This window comes from Amphibalanus amphitrite, unplaced genomic scaffold (genome assembly GCF_019059575.1).
Source record: "Amphibalanus amphitrite isolate SeventyFive unplaced genomic scaffold, NRLGWU_Aamphi_draft 000305F_arrow, whole genome shotgun sequence".
NCBI classification, from domain to species: domain Eukaryota; kingdom Metazoa; phylum Arthropoda; class Thecostraca; order Balanomorpha; family Balanidae; genus Amphibalanus; species Amphibalanus amphitrite.
In genome coordinates, this window is record NW_024881800.1 from 345546 (window position 1) to 366139 (window position 20594).

At 51.8% G+C, this 20594-nt stretch overlaps 2 protein-coding genes across 5 annotated transcripts in view; both read left to right on the forward strand.

The window, feature by feature from the left end:
* The window catches only part of LOC122388012 (zinc finger protein squeeze-like), a 58796-nt gene extending 51296 nt beyond the window's left edge, over positions 1-7500 (forward strand). Inside the window, exon 5 of the mRNA XM_043378749.1 lies at positions 4297-7500. Coding sequence (XP_043234684.1) covers positions 4297-5307 — 1011 coding nt within the window. The 3' untranslated portion in view covers positions 5308-7500. The remainder of the gene's footprint in view (positions 1-4296) is intronic.
* A 355-nt stretch (positions 7501-7855) lies between these two features.
* The window catches only part of LOC122388000, a 99720-nt gene continuing 86981 nt past the window's right edge, over positions 7856-20594 (forward strand). For 2 of the 4 annotated variants that reach the window (XR_006257720.1, XM_043378728.1), the window contains exon 1: positions 7943-8185. The gene's annotated coding sequence lies outside the window, so the exon portion shown is untranslated. Of the gene's footprint in view, positions 8186-20594 lie in introns of all 4 variants that reach the window. The other 2 variants (XR_006257718.1, XR_006257719.1) reach the window with 2 other exon arrangements.

Here is a 20594-nt window from a genome sequence, read left to right on the forward strand (position 1 = left end):
TCATATTCTCTTCTCGGACTCAGCCATGATCATCATTACTTCAATATTGCAGTCAGTCATTACAATGGTAATGGCGGTGCCATGCGGTGGCCGGTCCGAGTCCCCATAGTGGTAGGCGATTTCCAAAGTGGATCTCATACTGCGCGATTCTTCTGGTTATCTCTCGGTGAGGATCAATGCCCGGGCTCTCTGCGCTGGCCGTTGGTCACATCCCTCGAGTTGCTAGGCGGTCGCTGCCTTGATAGTCTCCCACTTCCTTGGAGGAAATCCTGCCGATTCCGGCCGTATGAGAGCGGCAGCGGCTGAGAGCTGGCGGTCCAACGTCCACGGCCCCGGGCCGCCCCTGACCTACCTCACATGGCGGGCCGCCGCCGCGCCGCCGCCGCCCGGCGACAACCCTTTCCCGCCGCCGCCGCCGCCGCCGCCGCCGCCCCCGCCCCCAGACGACCGCCCAAGGCCACCGACGCTCTGACGTCACGGGGTGGCCAGATAATGGGGCAAAAAGCGGGCCACCGCCCGGTCACCGCGCCATGGGCTACGGGGCGACGGCCGACGCATGAGCTGGCTCGGAACAGCGCAGAGCTAATGACCAAGCGAGCTAGCTAGTCCGGGCGGCGTATTTCAGAATATGGATACCGGGACAATATTGATCCTATGCGAGGTCACATGCCCTCCATGTGACCGACGAGAGATCAGCAGCGAACTGATGATGTAATCCAGACAGTCGCAGCTGACATAAACTCAGATTCGACATTCACATAACGACAGGCTTACAGCTGGCCTTGTTCCTGTGTCTTGGAGCCAGACAGATAGGTCTGGGAAACGTAAACGTCAACTGTGATGGGTGGTGAAAACAATAAGTAAGCGCGCATAATATTTATCGAGGCGAGTGGGATCTTTGCCAGCCTTGCTGACATCGGTCTGCGTTCTATCAATATTGGTTCTCCTTTTTTGTCTTTTGCTGTCCCTTCCAGTCGCGTCTCTACCAGGTTGAACTTGTTGCCTGTCTGGTTGCTATCGCCGTAATGAGCAACGCCTCCAGACGTCGCTGGATGTGTCCCAGACGCTGGCAGGGATGAAGGATTTCTGTCACAGAGAGTGGCATGTCTACCGCCCAGTGCTCCATTACAGAACGGTAACGGCCAACGGCTGCATGGAGGCTTGCCAGACGCCACGTTGAAGCCGCAGTTACGCCAAGGATTTAATCATTAGCATGCTCACTCATGAGGAATCTGGGATTTGTGTCTCATTGATGAATGTCTGGAAGGCCGCGGAGAAGATGTCAGTCGTAATTTATATACGCTTTAGGTAGAAGAAGAAGTTAATCGGTCAAGCATGAATTTCAATGGACTCCTGTGCGCTGTCTGATCATGTTGCCATGGTGCCTAAGCCCAACTCTGGCATTCTGATAGGTGCTCATTTCATGCATCTGAGACTCAATGAGACATGAGTCCATTTCCGAAAACGGAACACATGCGAGGATGCACAGAGATGAATGATACCCTCATTTATAACACAAATCGATGTTTCTTTCCTCCGCATTGGTCGCTCTGCGTCTAATGCTCCAACACAAAATACCGAGGCGTAAGTCGGCTCTCATCTTAGTGACACAGTGGAACAAATCAGACGGAAATATGGCCATAATTGGGTGCCGTATCCGGGTGTGGCCGACTCGTTAGCTGCTCTGCGCTGAGGTCAGGTGACCCACCCTGGGGAGGGGGGCGTCAGTCCGTCCCCTCTCCCTCAGGCATCGATCACGGTCGACTCTACCGGACGGGGGAGCGGGGTCGCTTTGTTCCGACCAAACGGAAACATGCAGGGAACACGACCACAATGTCCAAAAGTGGTGATAAAGGGGATGATTCGCTGGTGTGGCTTTGGGTCGAGCTCGTCTACATAGTTGAAAGGTGACGGATAATTTCATTTGCCAATCGCCAAGGGACGTTTGCGTAAGGGGTGAAATAACGTCTGCTCTGCATTGATGCAATGTTACATTTGTATCGAATGAAAATATTTATATTGCAAGTTAAATAATATATTGAAAGCTGAAACGCTGTCAGATACATTACTTCTCATTACCATGAAGAGTCGGAGCTCTTTGTTTGTCATGCCTTGTCCGACAGCCGGCCCGTGAGCCGGCGCGGCCCTGTCCGCCTGTCTGGCCTTGCGGTGGGTCAGTGGCACCGTGACCCCCGCCCCCGCCCCCGCCCCCGCCCCCGCCGCCGTCGCCTCTCTTACCCAGATCTTTGGCCGACGGGGGAGCGACGACCCTGACTGGCCGGCGGAAATCGATGCATCGGCGCGACGTCCGCGAGGGGAGAAACGACGGGGAGGGGAGGGGCAGACAGACAGACAGACAGACAGACGGAAAGGGACGGCCGGCGGCCAGAGGGAAGCTTCCGCGGCCGTGGCGGCGACGCCCGGAGCAAGCGATACCTGGTGACCTTTGAGCCTTAGTCTGGGGCTGGGCAGCCGGACGCCGTGCCGCGCCGGGCCGGCTGGCGGCGCGAGCGTTTATTTTCGCAGGGCCTGGGGCGGCAGACGGCGCGCACGCCGCACGGCCGGGGGGGGGGGGGGGGGTGACGTGGTCGATGGGAGGGGGCAGGGATTGGACAGATTGATATGTCCGGAGAGGGAATTGAGAGTCGTGCTACCGAGGAGGCTGGAGGAAAGCCACATGCCGATGGAATTCGCGGCCGTCTGTGGTCATGTGGTCATATGCCGTTCTACAAACATTTGTTCTGATGTTATACCCTACCGATTGGTTCTCAGAATCAAAGTGTTTTACTCTAAAGGCAGTTCTTTATGGTACAGCAGTCACGGACGATCAAGACAACCCACGTGGCTCGGGCTCTCAGTTTGACAAGACCGCGGAGTTACTCTTGTGACTTACCGGTCTGCCGTCAGCCGTGTCACGTTTTCTCGGTCACGTACCGAGCCAACGGTCCTTGTGGAGGGTGACTGACGTCCCCTCATAACTCTGGGCGGCGTTTTGGCTACGCTGGACGGCCGTTGCTTGGTCGCACCAGGCCACCCGAGCCAGTATATCGGCCGTCGCTATCTGGGCCGAGCCGAGCCGCTGGCTAGTTTTTTTTTTTATCGCATGGTAACGCAGCCCACTCACGAGCGAGGGCATGACAAAGGAGCCGTCTATTTCCAAACCTCACACAGGATATACGTAACCCTTTCAGAAGACAGTCGGGAATATGTCCCGAAACTTTCCCTATCCTCCAACCGCAGATCGCCTTTTAATGCGTCTTTTTTTGCACGGTTCTGCTTGGTGGTGGGTCCCCAATATCGTTGACCGTTACGTGTTGCCTGCACACGATAATTGCGGTCAAACGATGGAGCCTGGAAACTGGCTTATATCCTACGACAAAATAGGAAGAGAATGAGGCATATAAGCAGAGAAAGAATGACCCGTATGCCAATTTATCATTGAGGTCAGTTGACACATCTCATTTACACATCGCGTCAGTTCCTCGCCATGCTGTTCGGCACGTCCGTCTAGCGTGGCCTCTCAAACATTACCGCATGACTCAGAGTAAGACTTCGTGAGTCAGCGCCGTCTCACCCGACCTACCGACCTCTACCGGCCCGTCGAGCAGGCCAGAGGCGGATCCAGCTCAGAGGTTTGGGGGGGCAAACCATAAAAATTTATCGATTCTTTCCATGCATCGTCCATAGGCGTAATGTTAAAATCATGCCGTTTGGGGGGGGGGGCAAATGCCCATTTTGCCCCCCCTGGATCCGCCACTGGAGCAGGCTGCAGTTGCAGCGTCGACCGTCGGCGGTGCAGCCGTCGGCGGCGACGGCCCTCTATTGCCTGTCTCCAGCGCTGCATTGTCTGCTGCCCTTTGTGGGGCGATGCATTCCGAACGTTCTGGGCTGTAAAATTACCCTGTGAGGCGATTTAACAGCCATAAATATGGACATCGGCATTGATCCTCACATGGGGACCACCCTCAATGCGAATTGCATTAGGCGACGGCAGCAACGTGGGGTGAACGGGCGCGCCGGGCTGAACTGTAAGTGGTTGTCGAAAGGTGCAGCGTGAGCCGTACCGGAAAGCAATTACCCGGGGATTATTCTGAGAGGGAGCTCTGTTCTGTCGGTGCCGGAGGGCTCAAGGCCATGCCCAGTGGCGGTACACGATGCTCGCCGGCTAACGGGACGGCAGCCGTCTCATGTGTCCGTTTTTTTTTTGTCCACCGTGCACCCGCGTGTCCCCGTTTCTGCGCTGTGTGGGGTGCCCGACCCGCCCTGACGCTTTGTCTCTCTTCTGTGTGCCGGCAGATGTTCGCCTCCAAGGCCGATCTCCAGATGCACGTGCAGGTGCACATGCGGGAGGCCAAGCCGTACAAGTGCAGTCAGTGCAGCAAGGCGTTCGCCAACAGCTCCTACCTGTCGCAGCACACGCGCATCCACCTGGGCATCAAGCCGTACCGCTGTGAGATCTGCCAGCGCAAGTTCACGCAGCTGTCGCACCTTCAGCAGCACATCCGCACTCACACGGGCGACAAGCCGTACAAGTGCCGCCACCCGGGCTGCTCCAAGGCGTTCTCGCAGCTCTCCAACCTGCAGAGTCACTCACGCTGCCACCAGACCGACAAGCCCTACAAGTGCAACTCGTGCTACAAGTGCTTCACCGACGAGGCCAGCCTGCTGGAGCACATCCCCAAGCACAAGGAGTCGAAGCACCTCAAGACGCAGATCTGTCCGTACTGCGGCAAGAGCTACACGCAGGAGACCTACCTGCAGAAGCATATGCAGAAGCACGCCGATCGCGTCGACAAGCGTGGAGTTCCAGGTCTGGGCGCGCCCCAGCGGCTCGAGAACCCCTACTGGCCCAAGGATGACTTTGACGTGAACACCGGCGGAGCGGCCCTGCAATCCCCGCTGGACCCGACGCGCCTCCACCTGGGCCGTGATGGTCTGGAGCACCGCGTACTCAGCCTGGAGGATGGCCGGCCGGCGCACAGCCTGGCGCAGAACGTGGTGTACGACATGCCACGGGCCTCTGTGGCCTCCTCGTCGGCGTTCACGCCGATTCAGAGCATGGCTCCGGCGGTGGGTGCCGCGCCACTGCCGCTCCAGATGCCGCCCACATCGCAGCGCTACTTCTACGACCCCAACAGCTTCCCCAAGGCCGGGGGAGGTCTGGAGATGAAGCCGGCGGGCAACACCAGTGGCTTCATCTCGCTGCACCAGATCAGCAGCTACGCGCAGCAGCAGCGCGGAGGCGGCGCTGGCGCCGGCGGTGACCTGCTCGGACTCAAAGACAAGCCGCCACCACAAACGCAATAGGTCGATGGAGGAGCCGGAGCCGCCGCCGCCGCTGCTGGCAGCGCTGGTGATCATTGAAGACGAAGCAAAGCTGACGGCGGAAGACGGCAGTCACTGCGGGCTGACTCAGAGCGGAAGCGGAAGACTCCGTCTGGTTAAACGCCGCGGCTGAGGCGGGCTCTCCGGCGTGCGTCGCTCTCTCCCTCTCTCACTCTCTGTGTACATTCTGCATATATTGTAGAGGTGTTAACCGACCTGTTGTTATCGTTGTGTGCTCACTAGAGCCAGCGCGGCGGCGGGCGGCCGGTCGCGCGGCCCGGCCTGCCCCACTGCCCCACTGTTTGTGTCCCTCCCTGCACGCTCGCAGGCTGCCGCCGGGCCCACTCGGGGCCCGGGGCCCAGTGAGCTGACGGGTCAGCCAGCTTGTAGTACTGCCTGTGGGGGGTCGGTGGATTGGGTGGGCGCGCCGCAGGGCTGCCACCGGGGTGGTGCTGATGACGCAATGATGACGTCACCGGTCGTAGGCGGGCGAGGATAGGCTGCTAGTACGGCGACCCGGACCACATACCTCATTGCTGTTGTGTGCGGGTGTAGCTGTTGCCCCTAACCGACCGAATTTGACCGCCAGCGTGGCGGGTGTGGAAATTTTAACATAATCACTAGCTGTTGTTTGGGATGTCAGCATTTAAATTGGGCAGATTTTACGTGTTGACTATCAATTTTTAATTAGTGGTATTCTTTCGGCAACTTGGCTTTATAACCATCAAACTTGGGGTTTGATGCCTATCGTGGAAAGACGACTTCAGTCCCTGAATAAGCTCAGTGTTTCTTTTTAAAATGGACAAACTAAATTGATTTATTCGGCATAACATTCTGCTGCCTGTCATGACTCACTGTACTGGCATTGACTTTGGAAACGTTAAATGTTAACTGCCATATTTTGGTATTTACCTAGTTCAGTGTTCCATGTTAGCGATAGTCTGGGACGTCATCTCAGCGCCAGGCAAGGTCAGGCGCGTGGGACCCAGTGTGACCCGGCGTGACCTCAGGTCACCGAGTGACCAGCCGGCGGCGGTTGGCAGGCCAGCCGCCGCTCCCATAGAACCCAATCAAACTGGCATTGTAAATAACCACCACAGCTGCATCAATCAAACAGGGTAGAGGCGCCGGCGGCGCCACGGCGCCCGCGCACGGGTTGTTCGGGCAGGGAGAAGGCACCTCGCCGGCCGGCTCAGGCGCTTCTCGGATTGGTTGCTTTCTGCGTGCGCTGACTTGTTTCACGTGTTTGCGATGAGCGTGCGCCGCGCCGCTAGGCTGCGGGATCGGCCCGTGCAGTGTGGTGTTTGTTACGTGTTATTTCTTGCTGTTATAGATATAGGCGCGCATGACCGCGCAGTTTGTAATTTTCTAGGCGCGGCGGTATGTGAGCCAGTTGGTATTTCGGGGACGGGGAGGCGCAATTGAATTATGTTTGTTGTATCATACTGTAAGATATTTCATTACCTTTCGTGCTGGGAAGCTCGCATCTCAGGCGTGGCTGTCGCCCGCGGGCAGGGCACCCCGAGTGACCTGTGGGTGACCTCGGCGACCTTGACCTGTGGGCGACCCGGGCGACCGGATGGCGACTAGTGGCGGCGGTTGTGACTCGAGTTGGCAAGTGATAAACAGTGTCAAACGCTGTCTAATTGTCAATGCAACCATACCGCGTGTGGGAGAGAAGGAAGGACATCTAATGTCGACCTCAATCATCGACCTTACCAAGGTTCGAGTCCGACAAGGTCAAGTGATGGACTGTGATCGTGCCGGGTGTCACAGTGATTCCGGTGGGATGTAGTGGGACTCGGTGCTTGACAGGGCGCCCACAGCGGTGCCGCGGGCCCCCGAAAAAAAAAACTCCCCGGATGCGACCGGCGCCGCCAGCATGGCTCCTTATTTCGCCACCTGCGTTGTTCTGTTTGCTTTGTCAAATGCCGTGCTCCCAGCTTTTTGCGCTGCGAAAAGACTACGGCGAAACTGCCAGGTTATGTTGGTGACTCGGCGGCTGCGGCTGCTATGATGGACTGGGGATGCCAGATGGATTGGGTGCCAGATGGGCGCCGGACCGCCGCTGGGGAGGGTTGGATCCGTGAGTTTCACGGAGGACGTTCGAAGATGCGTGGCACGTTCTTGTACAATTTTACTATCGATATCGCTTGAATAAAGTCTTGTATCGTATTCGGATGTTTGTCCTGGATGTAGGAAAATGGTCGCAAAACTACAGAAGGGAGCGGTTGGTGGTGGTGGGGAGGGAGAGGGGGTAACTGATAAGCATCAAAGGGTGTCCTGAATTTCACGTGTGCATGGGTAAGGCAAGGCACGTCTATTTCTACTAAAAAACAAAAAACAATTAGCTCCGATCACAAGCGTATGACATTTTGTCGAATCCGGTGACAATATAAGATTCCGTCACTGAAAAATAAGATTAACTATTATACTCAAACATTTCAACGTTAACTCTGACATAAAAAACTTCCACCTCAAATATCGCAGCCTAAATCTCACCTCAGCAGTTCCCGACCATACCCGGTTCGGTTCCATCTGCTACCCTTCGGGTGACCTTCCCTTTGATTGGCCGGTCGAGCGGGCTGACCCCGAGGGCCGGTCGGGTCACGGGAGCACTGGCCCGGTAGTATTGAGGGGCGCATGTGACGGGCCGAATGCCGTGTACCACCGTGCGTGCAGTGACCCGAACTGTGAAGCGGTGAACTCCAAAGCGAATTATAACCTTTAAGTTAAACATTTTATTTTACTTTTTAGTCCCTTTGAACTTAGAAAGCGATGCAAGAAGTAGAAAACACAGCAGCCAACAATACAATGTCAACGCCCAGGCCTCAGTGGTTCTTGTTCTGCCGTCGAAAAGGTAAGTTCGGCCTCATTGCCATTTTTATTCCTCCGATTGTTTTCTGCGTGCATTTCCTTTTACAAAGTACATATCCTAAGATGAACTGAAGTGACGTCCATTCCTGCAAATGCGTCGCATGATATACCGAGACATGACGTAAATTACGTCCGTCTACTTCTACGCTAGATCAAGATAGGCATCAGTGAAATATCCAGGACTTTAACCCTCGCCGGACCTATTGGTTTTCTACATACGCGCCGGCCGAGGGGGGGGGGGGCGGGTACGACCCCCCCTCGCCGTTTCGCCCCTGGTGGAGCTAGCGCGTCGCGGAAAAAACGAGCGTGTGCGCCGTTACGAGACGCAGAGATTGGTACCCGATTTTAAGGTCCTAGGTCAACCGGTGACCTCTGAGGTCAGGTCAAGTGCCCCAAGGTACGGTTCAGTTTTTGGTGAATAACTTCGCAAAAAACGGCCGCAGAGCGCCGATTTTGGCAGCATCGTGTTTGTCTCGCTCAGGCGCGTCGAATGATATACTTTTTGTCCGGGTCAGGTCAACTTGGGGTGTTAACCTCAGGTCAAGGTCAGGTCAGCACCCCCAGGTCACGAAGTTGGTCGAAAGAGGTCATGTCGCATATCATTCGATTCGGCAGGTCTTCCTGAGTCCATTGGTGGCTTTCCCGACTCACTAGCTCAATTTGATCAAGAGTTATTGACGAAAAACTAATATGACCTTGATGACGTCATAAATGACGTCACGCAAGGTCAACATTGCAAAAGTGACGCATCTAACCTTCCAAGGAGTGCATAAAATCACGATTCTGTGTGCTTGAGATAGTTGGAGATCGTTCCCGGCGCCAGAATAGCAGTTTTCATTTTTCCCCATTGACTTATAATGGTGAGGTCACGAAAATGACCTGACCTCATATGACCTTTAGGAAAAATCCGAGATATACAAGTTGTGGGACTCATAATGGATACTAGATCCTGCAAGTTTCATTTCCCTGTGACATCTCCTCTGGCAGTGAGGGCGTTGCGAAGTTGCGACATCTGAAGACCGTGCAGAGGTTCACTTATGACGTCGTAGGTCAGTGACCTGACCTGACCCAAAAATGCGGTTGGTGTCAAAAGATGCGGCTTGGATCAAAGGTCAGGTATGTCAAGTTTCAGCTCTCTATCGCCAGCGTGTTCGGAGCTATCGCGAAAAAACCCTATGGGGGGGGCGGCACCCGCCCCCCCCCCTCGGCCGGCGAGGGTTAAACTGTGAACTACCCATGCCTTTATCGCATAAGACAGCAACTGCACTGCGGGACCGGCTATCCATTGCCAAATCCCGACTGTCACGAGAACTGGAGGTGGCCATGTAGCCACCCCCGCCCCAGTCGTGACAGTAGGTCCTGCTGTCATCTGTCTGTCTCGGGAGCCTGCTGTCATCTGTCCCAGAAGCCGCGAGGGTGGCCAGTAGCCAGTAGCCACCCACCGCTCCCCCGGGCGCGTCTGGCGCCAACCCTTTGTTCTGACCGGCCGGGGAAGTAAACTGAGCCCGCGAGGTCACGCACCACCAAAGGGTTAGCCATCGGTGACCTTGGGACGCCGCCGGGGCCGGGCCAGACGGACAGAAAGGGTTGAGATAGCCGGCGACCACACTGGGAATCCAGAGGACCTCAAACCGTCCGCTGACTGTTTGAGACAGATCGGTGGCCACTGGCTGAGGAAGCTGATGAAAACAGATCAAAATGCAGTCTACTGTCTTAGAATAGACGGAATTGTCTCTACAAAAGCATGCATGATTGTTATGTAAAATACTGAGGTATATATTCAAACAGGAGCCGTAACTACGGCGTAGGCCTGAATCTGTTGGTCTTGCTGGTCTCTGAAATTTGAAATCTCCAGCGGAAATTATTTCGTTCAGACCATGTCGTCGCCGAGTACTAGACGCTGTGGGAAGGAGAGGGGAGGAGAGGGAGGAGAGGGGAGGGGAGGGAGGAGAGGGGAGGAGAGGGGAGGAGAGGGAAGGAGAGGGAGGAGAGGGGAGGAGAGGGAGGGGAGAGAGGAAGGTTTGAAGGGCGCCACCCCGCTACCTTGAGGCTGCCCATGTGGCTCGGTGCCGCCTTCTTAGAGGGGATCGGATGTCCAGGGCACCAGAGGGGGACGCAGGGTGTTCTCCTTTGCTATGTGGAGGCAACGGAAGTAGCCAGTAGCCATGGTAAAATTGAATGAATTTTAGTTCTGAATTTTTTGAATAAGAAAATGCTGCTGGTATGGCGTTTTAACAATTCTACGTACCTATATGAGTCTCCTCACTACCATGTTGTGAATGAAGAAAATGCCCATTTATTGCTAGGGCTAATTTATAGATTCATTGCGCCTTCAGTCAATCATTTGCAAACGACAAACGCATTTTCGCTACCAAACAGAAAACAAAATATGACAAAACGGCTAAAACTAGGCATTTACAGACAATGATCCGCAACGTAAACAGCGAAAGCTATTAATTCATTTTCGAGCTGCATTTATCTGTCGTAGGTAATAGGAATTTAAGCTCCGGCAGCTGCTCATAAAATAGGTACGAACCTGATTTCTGATTTAATATATTCGGGTTATCCCGATTCGGCTGAATATAGGCATGAGAAGCCTGATCGGAAAGACGACAGGACTCCTCGGTGGCTCTGTCCAGCGACCCATCGAGAGGGGCAGACAAAAAAAAAACGGAGAAAGCCATGACAAAAAACGTGACCACCGCCCAGACGCACCCTTACTCGGCGGCTCACAGCACATTCCGAGGGAGCACTGAATGCTGGACGATTCCCTAATCAGACCAATCGAGAGGAGACGGACCGGCGACAGGCGCCGACCAGCTGTGCTCCTGAGTCGCGCGGGTCTCTAGGGTCAACAGAGGTCACCGGGGCCAGCAGAGATAACTAACGTCAATAGTTGCCAATAGGGGTCAGTAGAGGTCACTGGGGTCAATGCAGATCTATGGAAACCAATAGAGGTCACTGGGGCCTGCAGAAGTCACTGGACGTCAATAAAGGTCACTGATAGTCAGCAGAGGTCATTGAAAATAAACAAGTCTCTGAGTGGAGTAGGGAGGTCACATAGAAGGAGGGAGGTCACTGAGGGTCAATAGAAACCACTGGAATCAAAAGTGGTCAGTTGGGGTTAGTAAAGTTCACATGTGCTCTGCTATGACAAAAAAATCGGTTCTGTATAAAATCTAAGATTTTCTTTAGGTAAGCATAATTCACAAAACGAACGGCCAAAACATGAACTTAAATCGCAGTGCATCCAACAGCTTTCGAATCAGTCTAATCTAACTGCAAATAACTGTAAACACTTTTAGCAATGTTCATAACGGAGATCTTTTGCGCTCTCTTCGCGTTATCATGTAACTTGCAACACAACCTGCGGTGTTGCTTATGAACTCAGTTAAAATAATTGATAGTATTTTCGTTCATTCATTGATTTATTCTTCCATTCATTCCTTCATATTCGGCTGAGGTGCCACTGCATCACTTATTTTAATTTAGGTTCAAGCCTTACAACTGAGAAAATTTGCCATTAAACTTCATAAGCTACCCCATCTCGAAAATTATTATATCGTGACAAAAGTACATTTCACCTCTTGCACGTGCTGTTTCCGTAAGGGTAAAACGTCCCCCTTTGTGACAAATTGTCCCATGGCTGAGCATGTTTTTAGGGCACGATCAGTTTTTTTGCACCTGCTTTTTTGCTTGCCTGTGCTGTAAGGGGAGGGGATTTTTTGTTCGTGTGGACAGTACGAATGTCGGTCACGGATGTGAGAGGGACACAGTGCGGGGGTGTACCGTTTGACAAAACTCCTGTCCAGAAGAAGAAGAGTGTGGTGGTGTTCTACCTCGTTTTACAAAGCTCATGTCTAGCCGTCTCCCATTCCTCTGATACGGTGACAGGAGATGGTGCATTGAATTACTGGAGAGACGAGAACATATCCAATTTAAAGAGCGCCGCTCACCCAAAGCCTTGTGATACCCTCACTAGCCTTGACATTCATGCTTCTAATGTTTACAAGTCATACACCTACGTCAACGGCTGTCTATTACAGTACCAGTCGTAACCTTCCGTAAACCCATGATGAGATAATAAAATAGCGGTGCATTTCAGAGTTGCGATTTCTTCTTCGGACGAGTGACGTGCAGCGCCATGACAACCGCAGACCTCACTTTTCAGCCCTGTAAGCTCCGAATCGTTCGTGAAACGTCACATCAAGGACGAGGGAGGCCACAACGCCGTCCATCCAGCACTTCTTTCAGCTCTGACGATCAGAGATATGCCGTCACAGCTCAGATATAAGAGGGATGACAACATTTATCATTTATGCACTGCCGAGTGCCGACTCACTCTCTATATGCCGGTCATACGATTCACAGTTCGTCCCTCCGGTCCCTCCGGCCAGAGGCATAGCAGATTTACAGTTCACAGGCCGACAGCTAGCGACATCTGTATACTCACCGGCCGGTAGATGGCGGCACCAGGCAGCGAGCTGCCTTGGACGGACAAGGGACATAGGGCTCCTGTTAGGCAGGGATGAACAAATCGAGCGTGTTTACAACATGCGATGTGCATGATGCACTTCTGGTAGAGAAAAATCTGTTTTGCAGGTGAAAGTCTTTGGGTCAAATTTTGATAAAACATGTTGGATATTTAACGTCGAAATGACCCTGCCGCTGCTAAGTAGCTTTCGGAGTCCGGACGGAGCCCGATCCCGCTGAGCCGAATGCTGATAGCATTGCTAATTGTTCTTCTGAACAGCTGCCTGCTGCTGATGCTCAGTCCATCAGCAGCTAGAGCTAGGAATGATGAGCTATCTGAGCCGGAGCCGGCGCCGCTAATCTCGTACTTCGACCTCATTTCAGCAACACTCCTGTCCCCTGGTGCTAGCTAGCAGAGATGCCACGTTGTATAGATGTCGCCACAGACTACACTTTGGCTGGTGTCTCGAGCTGACGGTACTTACCGTCTTATTCAGTAGCGGCGGAACACCTTCAACTAAGGGGGGGGGGGGGCACCGCCGACTTTTGGTCCCATTCTTTCCATGCAACGCCCATAGGGCTAATGTTAAAATGCCAAAATCAAAGGGGGGCACGGTGCCCCGGTGCCCTCCCCGTTCCGCCGCCTATGGTCTTATTTGATGGCACGGAACACCATCGCACACTATTTACAGTGCTGTGTTCCAGTGACATCAGTAATGAGCTGAGATACTTTTTTCGATAAAAGGATGCATACAAAATATACGTGCGTATGTCAAAACCAATTTAATCCTTCCAGAGCCCACTGCGGTCTGCATGCCGATATTTGAGGTTTGCGCTGCTACAATTTTCAACAGTCTAGCCGCCTAGAGGTTGTATACGCCTACGGTACGCAGAGGTCTTCGGTCCTTCGTATATCTGATGGCGTGCCTAACTACTGCCTACCATTGGATCACCAGTGTTGACGATTTCTTTCCGCAGGCCATGACGGACTGTTCCGTCTTTCCATCATCAGGACAGTTAACCTTCCAGGCGGTGGGGGGGGGGGGCATTTTTTGCCCCCCCCCTTTAGTTTTTTCGATATATCTCGAGAACCGCTGCGCCGATCGTCACCAAACTTTCAGTACCCTCCCGGGAGCAGCTAGCGCACATGGTGACCAAAAATTTTTCCAAAGGCTATGGTTGGCCGCTAATGACGTCAGAGTGACGTCATTTTTGCCATTTTCGACCCAAAAAAAGGTTTCGCGGGAAGAGCTGTCAGGCCTACAGCTTTAGAGATACAGAAAAATGTTTTTTGACATAAAAAGTGTGGAATTTAAAGGGCTACAAAACTGCTATTTCGGTTTTTCGATTTTTTTTTTATTTTGACCCCCAAAAATCAAAAAATAGATTTTTTGAATATAAAAGTCGAAAAATCCAAAAAGTTTTTTGAATTTCGAAAAAAAACGGAATATATGTGATAGCCCCTACCGCCTTCTATATACATACAAATTTGAGATCGATACCTCTTTTTTTGGCCAAGTTATAGCGAAAAAACTGTTCAAAATTGATGACGTCAAATTTTCAAACTTAATTTTTAGCAATTCTAGACCTCGTAGTGCAAAACAAAGACCACCATTAGACTCCCCGTGACGAGCTGCATCGAATCGATACCCATTTTATGCAAAAATATCAACTTTGAAATTTGACCTTTTTGACCTGACCTTGACCTGACCTCCACCAAAAAGTGACCTAAACCGTACCTGATGGTCTTATAACCAACACCATTGAGTTGGAAATGAAAAACTGGCCATAAAACATGCATCGCATAACCTTAGTAAAGTTGGGCTCATGTGGTGACCATTGGTGACCTTTGGTGACCTGACCTGTGACCTGGCCTGGTATGACCAGTGACCTCTAATAGCAACATATGTACTAGAAAACTGACGCCTTATCGCTGATTTTCGACAAAATGCGTTTTACTCGGTGTTATAGCGCTTTCCCTAGAAGCCCCGTGAACGGTGAAACATTTTATCTTTGACCTGACCTGTGACGTCATCGGTGACCCCGAGGTCAATGAAATTTGGTTTCCTTCGACAAATTTGACAGGGCTATCGAATGCCGTTTGAATTTTCCGGATCCGTCCAGTAGTTTCGGAGATACGGGGGGGGGGGCAAAAAAGTGCCCCCCCCCCATCGCGCGGAAGGTGGCTGGTAGGCCCACCGCCTGCCGGGTTTATATATTCCCGACCGGGGCTGGGAAAATGCGTTTTATTCACCGAGGTTTTTGTGCGGAGGACCGAGTGCCGGTAGGCACGAGGTCCGTAGCAAAAAAAAAACCGAGGTGAATAAAACTGCATTTTCACAGCCCAAGGTTGGGAAGAGATTTACCACATGCCGTACCGGCGCAACAGTTAATATCATATTCATTTGATGTTTTACACTTTAATCTTAATATTGTGTTAATATTATATTTGTACATGTTCATGTTTATAGTCACCGTGATTATTTTGTGTTTTTCATTATTGGGCTGCGTTGAGTATGAAAGATGAAATTCCTACTTTCCCCTTATTCAGGGTTTGAAAAAGCTGAGGATGAAGATGGTGAAGCGCCAGAAGTTAGAATAAAGATATGGAGTCCAGCAGGAGTGAGGAAACCGTGAGGAAAACTGAAAATTGGGTGAAACGCTGAATCAAACGCGTCTCAGATCCCAGCTGGAACAATATCAAATGTTTCATTGTGGCACGTTAAGATGCTTCATGCATTTAAATTGTTCGTTTTTTGCGTGCATTATGTAGAAATAATGATTATTCCGACCATGTTCTGCAGCAATAAATACACTGGCATTGGAACGATAACCTTGTTTAGTTGAATTACGTTGACAGCAAAAGTAAGTAAACACGCAGTCACTTACTTTTGCTGTTGCTGTTAGTGAACACACAATCCGTAAATATCTTCTTTGAAATTGGTTCTTCCGCTCAGAATATTCAGTAAAATTTTGTCTGGGAAAATCAAAAAGCCCTAGGGCCGAATCGTTTCCCAAATACCTTCAACATTAGCCGAGGCGGGCCGAAGCCATTTCCCAAATGCACGTGCTAATGTTAAAGGGATATCTCGGCATGTGGTAAAATTCCTTCTCCTAGCATGCCTTTTACAAAGTGATCCGGTCTGGACGGTCGCCTTCACCGTTCCGTGCTTCTATCCTCAGGAAACTGAAATCCTTCTCCTCCACGCCGCAACCCCCTCCGGGCTGGACAGGCAACTTTATCTCATGCGGGCTGCTCCCTTGGAGCGGCACCGCTGCTCCCGAGGGAGCGCACCCCGTAGCCGGGTGCAGTGAGTGCCTTGGAGCTGGGTGGTCTGTCCTCTGGACGGGCTCAGCCCCGGCGACTCACTAGGGTGCCTGCCCAGACCGATGTCTCCCCCTATATCCTATCATCCTTCCGGCTCTGAAATGGTCTCATTGGACCGAAAGGGCCTAACCCAACAAAACAAAACGGTCGCCTTCATCCGACGTGAGTGGTTCCTCAGGAGCGGGCTCACGTGAGGCGGGGTGACCGTTAGCGCCGCGGGGCGACCTGATGTGGTGAATGTGATGGGCTCAGTCCCGGCGGCGCATCAGGTTGTCCGCCCAGACCAATGTCTAATCTCTATCCCTAATCAGATCATCCATCCGGCTCTAAAATAGTCTGGTTAGACCGAAAGGGCCTAACCCTAAAAAGCTATTATGGATAATTCAGCCGCGACAAACACTTCGAATGTATGACAAAATGAAGGAACTTTGCGTCTTACGACTTGTAGGGCTGAGCTTTCCAGCACAGACTCAGGTCAAAATAACTTTTTTTGAAACAATGAACACTGATCAAATGTAGAGAATCAGAGCGGAGGGAGAGAAAGAGAGAGAGAGAGAGAGAGAGAGAGAGAGAGAGAGAGAGAGAGAGAGAGAGAGAGAGAGAGAGAGAGAGAGAGAGAGAGAGAGAGAGAGAGAGAGAGAGAGAGAGAGAGAGAGAGAGAGAGAGAGAGAGAGAGAGAGAGTGAGAGAGAGGGAGGGAGGGAGGGAGAGAGGACATAGAAAGAGACCTTCTTTTTGCTCTCCTCACAACCATTCACGCTCGTCCAATTTGCCAGGTGTTCATAGCGTAAATCACATTTGCTTCGGTGGGATTAGCCGGTATATCCACTGTGTTCGCAGCATTTATTCACGTCACGTTACAACGGTGGCTGGGGGGGGGGGGGAGGGGGAGCGGGCACTAGGGGGCATTGTATGAAACTGGTTCATTCAATTTGGATCAAGAATCGATATAATGGAACATGCTTCAAGACCAATGTTGGATCGCTGAGTGAGCGATACGCATTGAGATAGAGCTAGAATCATCTGGTGACCTGGTTGTACAGGGTGGGGCAGCATAATCGGGAAAAAATATCGGACGAATTCATCTGGTCGTGTATTTAAAAATACAGCTCCAAGGACCGTTCTAGCAGCATAGCACCACTCTGTCACCCTTTCCCTACAAGTCACTCGATGTGATCGCCCTCCGCGTCGATGACCCTCTCTAGGCGCCTCCGGAAGCACGCGCACGCACGTGCAACCTCCTGCTTGTCCATTCCTCTCATTACTGCTGCAATCTTACGCCGAAGAGTGTCTCTGCTGGTGGCAGGGTGTTCGTTGACCTTCGATTCAACAACGCTCCACATATAATAATCCATCGGATTTAAATCGGGAGAGTTGGGGGGCCAGAAGTCTTTGGTCCACACCAACTGGAGGTGCCTTACACACCATTCTTGCGTCCTCCTTGCAGTATGAGCAGGGGCCGAGTCCTGCTGAAACACGTATGGTGAACCTTCTGTGACCCTTTCTATCCACGGCTTGACGTGAGTCTCTAGAGCGCGGATGTACACATCCGAGGTAACCATTTCTCCAGGTTCAAAGAAGAAGGGGGGCATCACGTGCCCCATGCTCGAGATCGCTCCTAGAACCATCACCCCAGTGGGATGTTTGCTACGCATGACCACAGGCACCTTGTCGATGTCATCCCCTATGTATCTGTCATTCCTTCTGTTGGTCTTCTGATCAGTGGTAAAAAGTTTTTCGTCACTGAAGATCCGAATCTTGTCCTTTGCATTCTTCTTCAATGAGTTCAAAAGCTTCTTTCCGAGACCCACGCGTTTACTCTTCATTTCCTCATTTAGGAATTGTTTCACGCGAAGTACGTAGGACTTCAGGCCTAAGTCCTCATGCACAATCCTTCTCAGTGTCCTTGATGAGACGTTGACCTGCTGGGCGATCTTTCTCATTGATTTGTAGGGGTTCAATGAGATGATCTTCTTGACCCTCCTGATGAGAGCGGACTTTCTCTTCCTTCCCGGACCGGTCCGGGTTTTCCTGCCCGCCAACGCATAGCTGAGCTGACCTGGCCCATCGCCACCGCCACCATTCAGCTCCAGATGTCTGAGTTTGGCAGCATGACGTTTTCTGATGGCGTACACAGTGCTCTTGGGTATGTTTAAGAACGTTGAAATCTCCAGAGGGGTGCGGCGCGCGCAGAGGGCTGCGAGCACTGCCGACCTTTTTTGTTGCTCATTTCCACGAGGTGTCATGCTCATGGGCCCAGTCATGTCACACGACGCACAACTCTTGGGCGATTCATTATGTTGACCTAAGTTATCATAAAAGTATCGTGCATCCACGTGACAAGGGCCTAAAAAGCGTTCCCGATTATGCTGCCCCACCCTGTATGTACCTGCATGAGTAAGATAATTGGAATTGTACTTTTTGCATACATGCACAGCTTTTGCGCGCTCTTACACGTGTTAACAAATGTGCCGTTCAATAGTTCAGCGCACTTACGTCAAGGCTAATATAGTCATCACTTCATACATGTAACCAGTGAGAAGCTTTCTAAGATGCCAAACGAGCGAGCGCAATAGTGCGTCGGTAGCCAACAGCATCTTCAATATTCATTTTCAAGTTTTCCTTTCCACACCCCAACAATTTATGCTAGTAAGCAGCTAGTTCAATATATCCTTACATGTGTTAGGTTAGAACAAAAACGTATCGATAAACATGTCAAGATAAACATGAACACAATGAACCGTGTTGGGATGAGCAGGAAAATGGGCATTTGTGAGCCCTGGATCAGCACAAGTGCGATGTGAGACCTCATCTGACTTGTGTGAGCCACCATTCAGTGCTAATCAATGCCTAATGGCATCTAATTCTACACATAACGACTATCTCAGCCCGATGTCATGCTTACAGCTTCTGATGCTTCTCATGTTATCACCCGGCGTATCTCCACCTAATACGCTAAGTCAGGAGCATACCGTAGCGCATCGCTATTCCGTCTATCGGCGAGTGCCTTTTCCCGAAGTTGTCGCTATTGGGTCCACTTCACATCGTATCGCTAGTTGCATTATATTGCGCAGTCTTGCCCCGCAGCGTGTCTTGTCCCTTCCGTCTATTGCGATTTGATTGTTTACTTACACGGCATGAGGTTGCCCGTTAAGGCCGCCCGCGGCCTTTATCCGAAAATGTCCCGTCTGGTAAAATCAATCCGTCTATCTGGATGCCTCCTGTTCCGTCTTTTAGTCTATCCGTCAATCTGCATGAGCTTTATCCCGTACCTAACACTGCCCGTATCCTATCCGAGATTGCCCTGCCTCGTATCGCCCACCTGCAGCTATCCTGCACCATCACCGTCTGATCATTAGCTACAGTTGTCAGCAGGCGCCCGCCCAGAGCCCCCGGTCCACCCCAGCAGGGGTGCAGGGGTGCAGGGGTGCAGCTCGTGCACAATGTACCCCTCTACGTGCCCCGCGGCGGTCTTCAGCAAAAACGGCACGCTGCCGGCGACAAAAACGGTTTCGGTGCGCGGCCCATGGGAGCGCTGGGCGCGGCCCTCAGTGCGTGCTGTTTGCTAGTGGGGTGTTTACGTGTGGTGAGCGGCGCTCCTAATGACCCCACCAGCTCTGTTCTCAGGCGGATTTCTGAAGGTTTGAGGTGGCAGAGCACTCTGTGCATACTGATCTGGAATTTGGTGGGAAGTGTCTCATTTTTAGGGCTGGCTTTAGAAATGTTACTTGCAATCGTCAAAGGATTTCGCTAGCAACTTGCACAAAGTTTTCGCCCTGTGGGAGGGTTCCCGAGGTTTTTAGGGGTGGCAGGGAAATCTTGGCTGCAAGTGTGAATAGTAATGGGTAGCAATGTGGCCAAAGATTTTCAGCTGAATGGTGCCATCCGCAGTTTTTGCACGCCTATTGAAATCTCTTGTGCAACCCTCTTTGAAGATTCCCAGCAATTTGCAAAAACTTTTCCATTTCTGAGAATCCTCCCCATGGTTTTTAGGATTCGCATTGAACCCTTTGATGCAAGCGTGAATGGTTAATGACAGTAACCGCGCACCAGGCTTCTCCTGCCCTGTAATTTTCTGGGTTTTTGCTCCGCGGATGAAATTGCTTTTGCAACGCCCATAGAAAGTTCTCTTCAACTGGCAAAAACTTTTCGCATCTGTGAATTGCCGCGGCACTGCCAGAGAGCTGAATCAAAGCCTGGCAACAGCCAAGGAATAGCAATGATAGGATCACACGCCTCAACACATGATGGCAAACGATAGGGACCAGCATTTTTGCTTGGCCATTGAAATTGTGTGTGCAACTCACAAAGGAAATTCTCAGCAACATGCGAAAAGTTTTGCTCCGTTTGGTGAGGCAGTTCGATCCCAGGAAGCCCATTGAAATTCTGGCTGCAACGGTGAATGGCTGAGAAGCGCAACATTGGACAAGATTTTCAAAGGGGTGACGTTTTTACAGGAGCTTGAAATTGCTTTTGCAACGTTCAAAGAAGATTCGCAGGAAAATGCAAAAACTTTGTCGCGCTGAAAGGCTTTTGCGAGGAGACGGTATTGATCCTCTCTGCAGCTGGGGTTGTGTTGCAGAGAGTTGAAC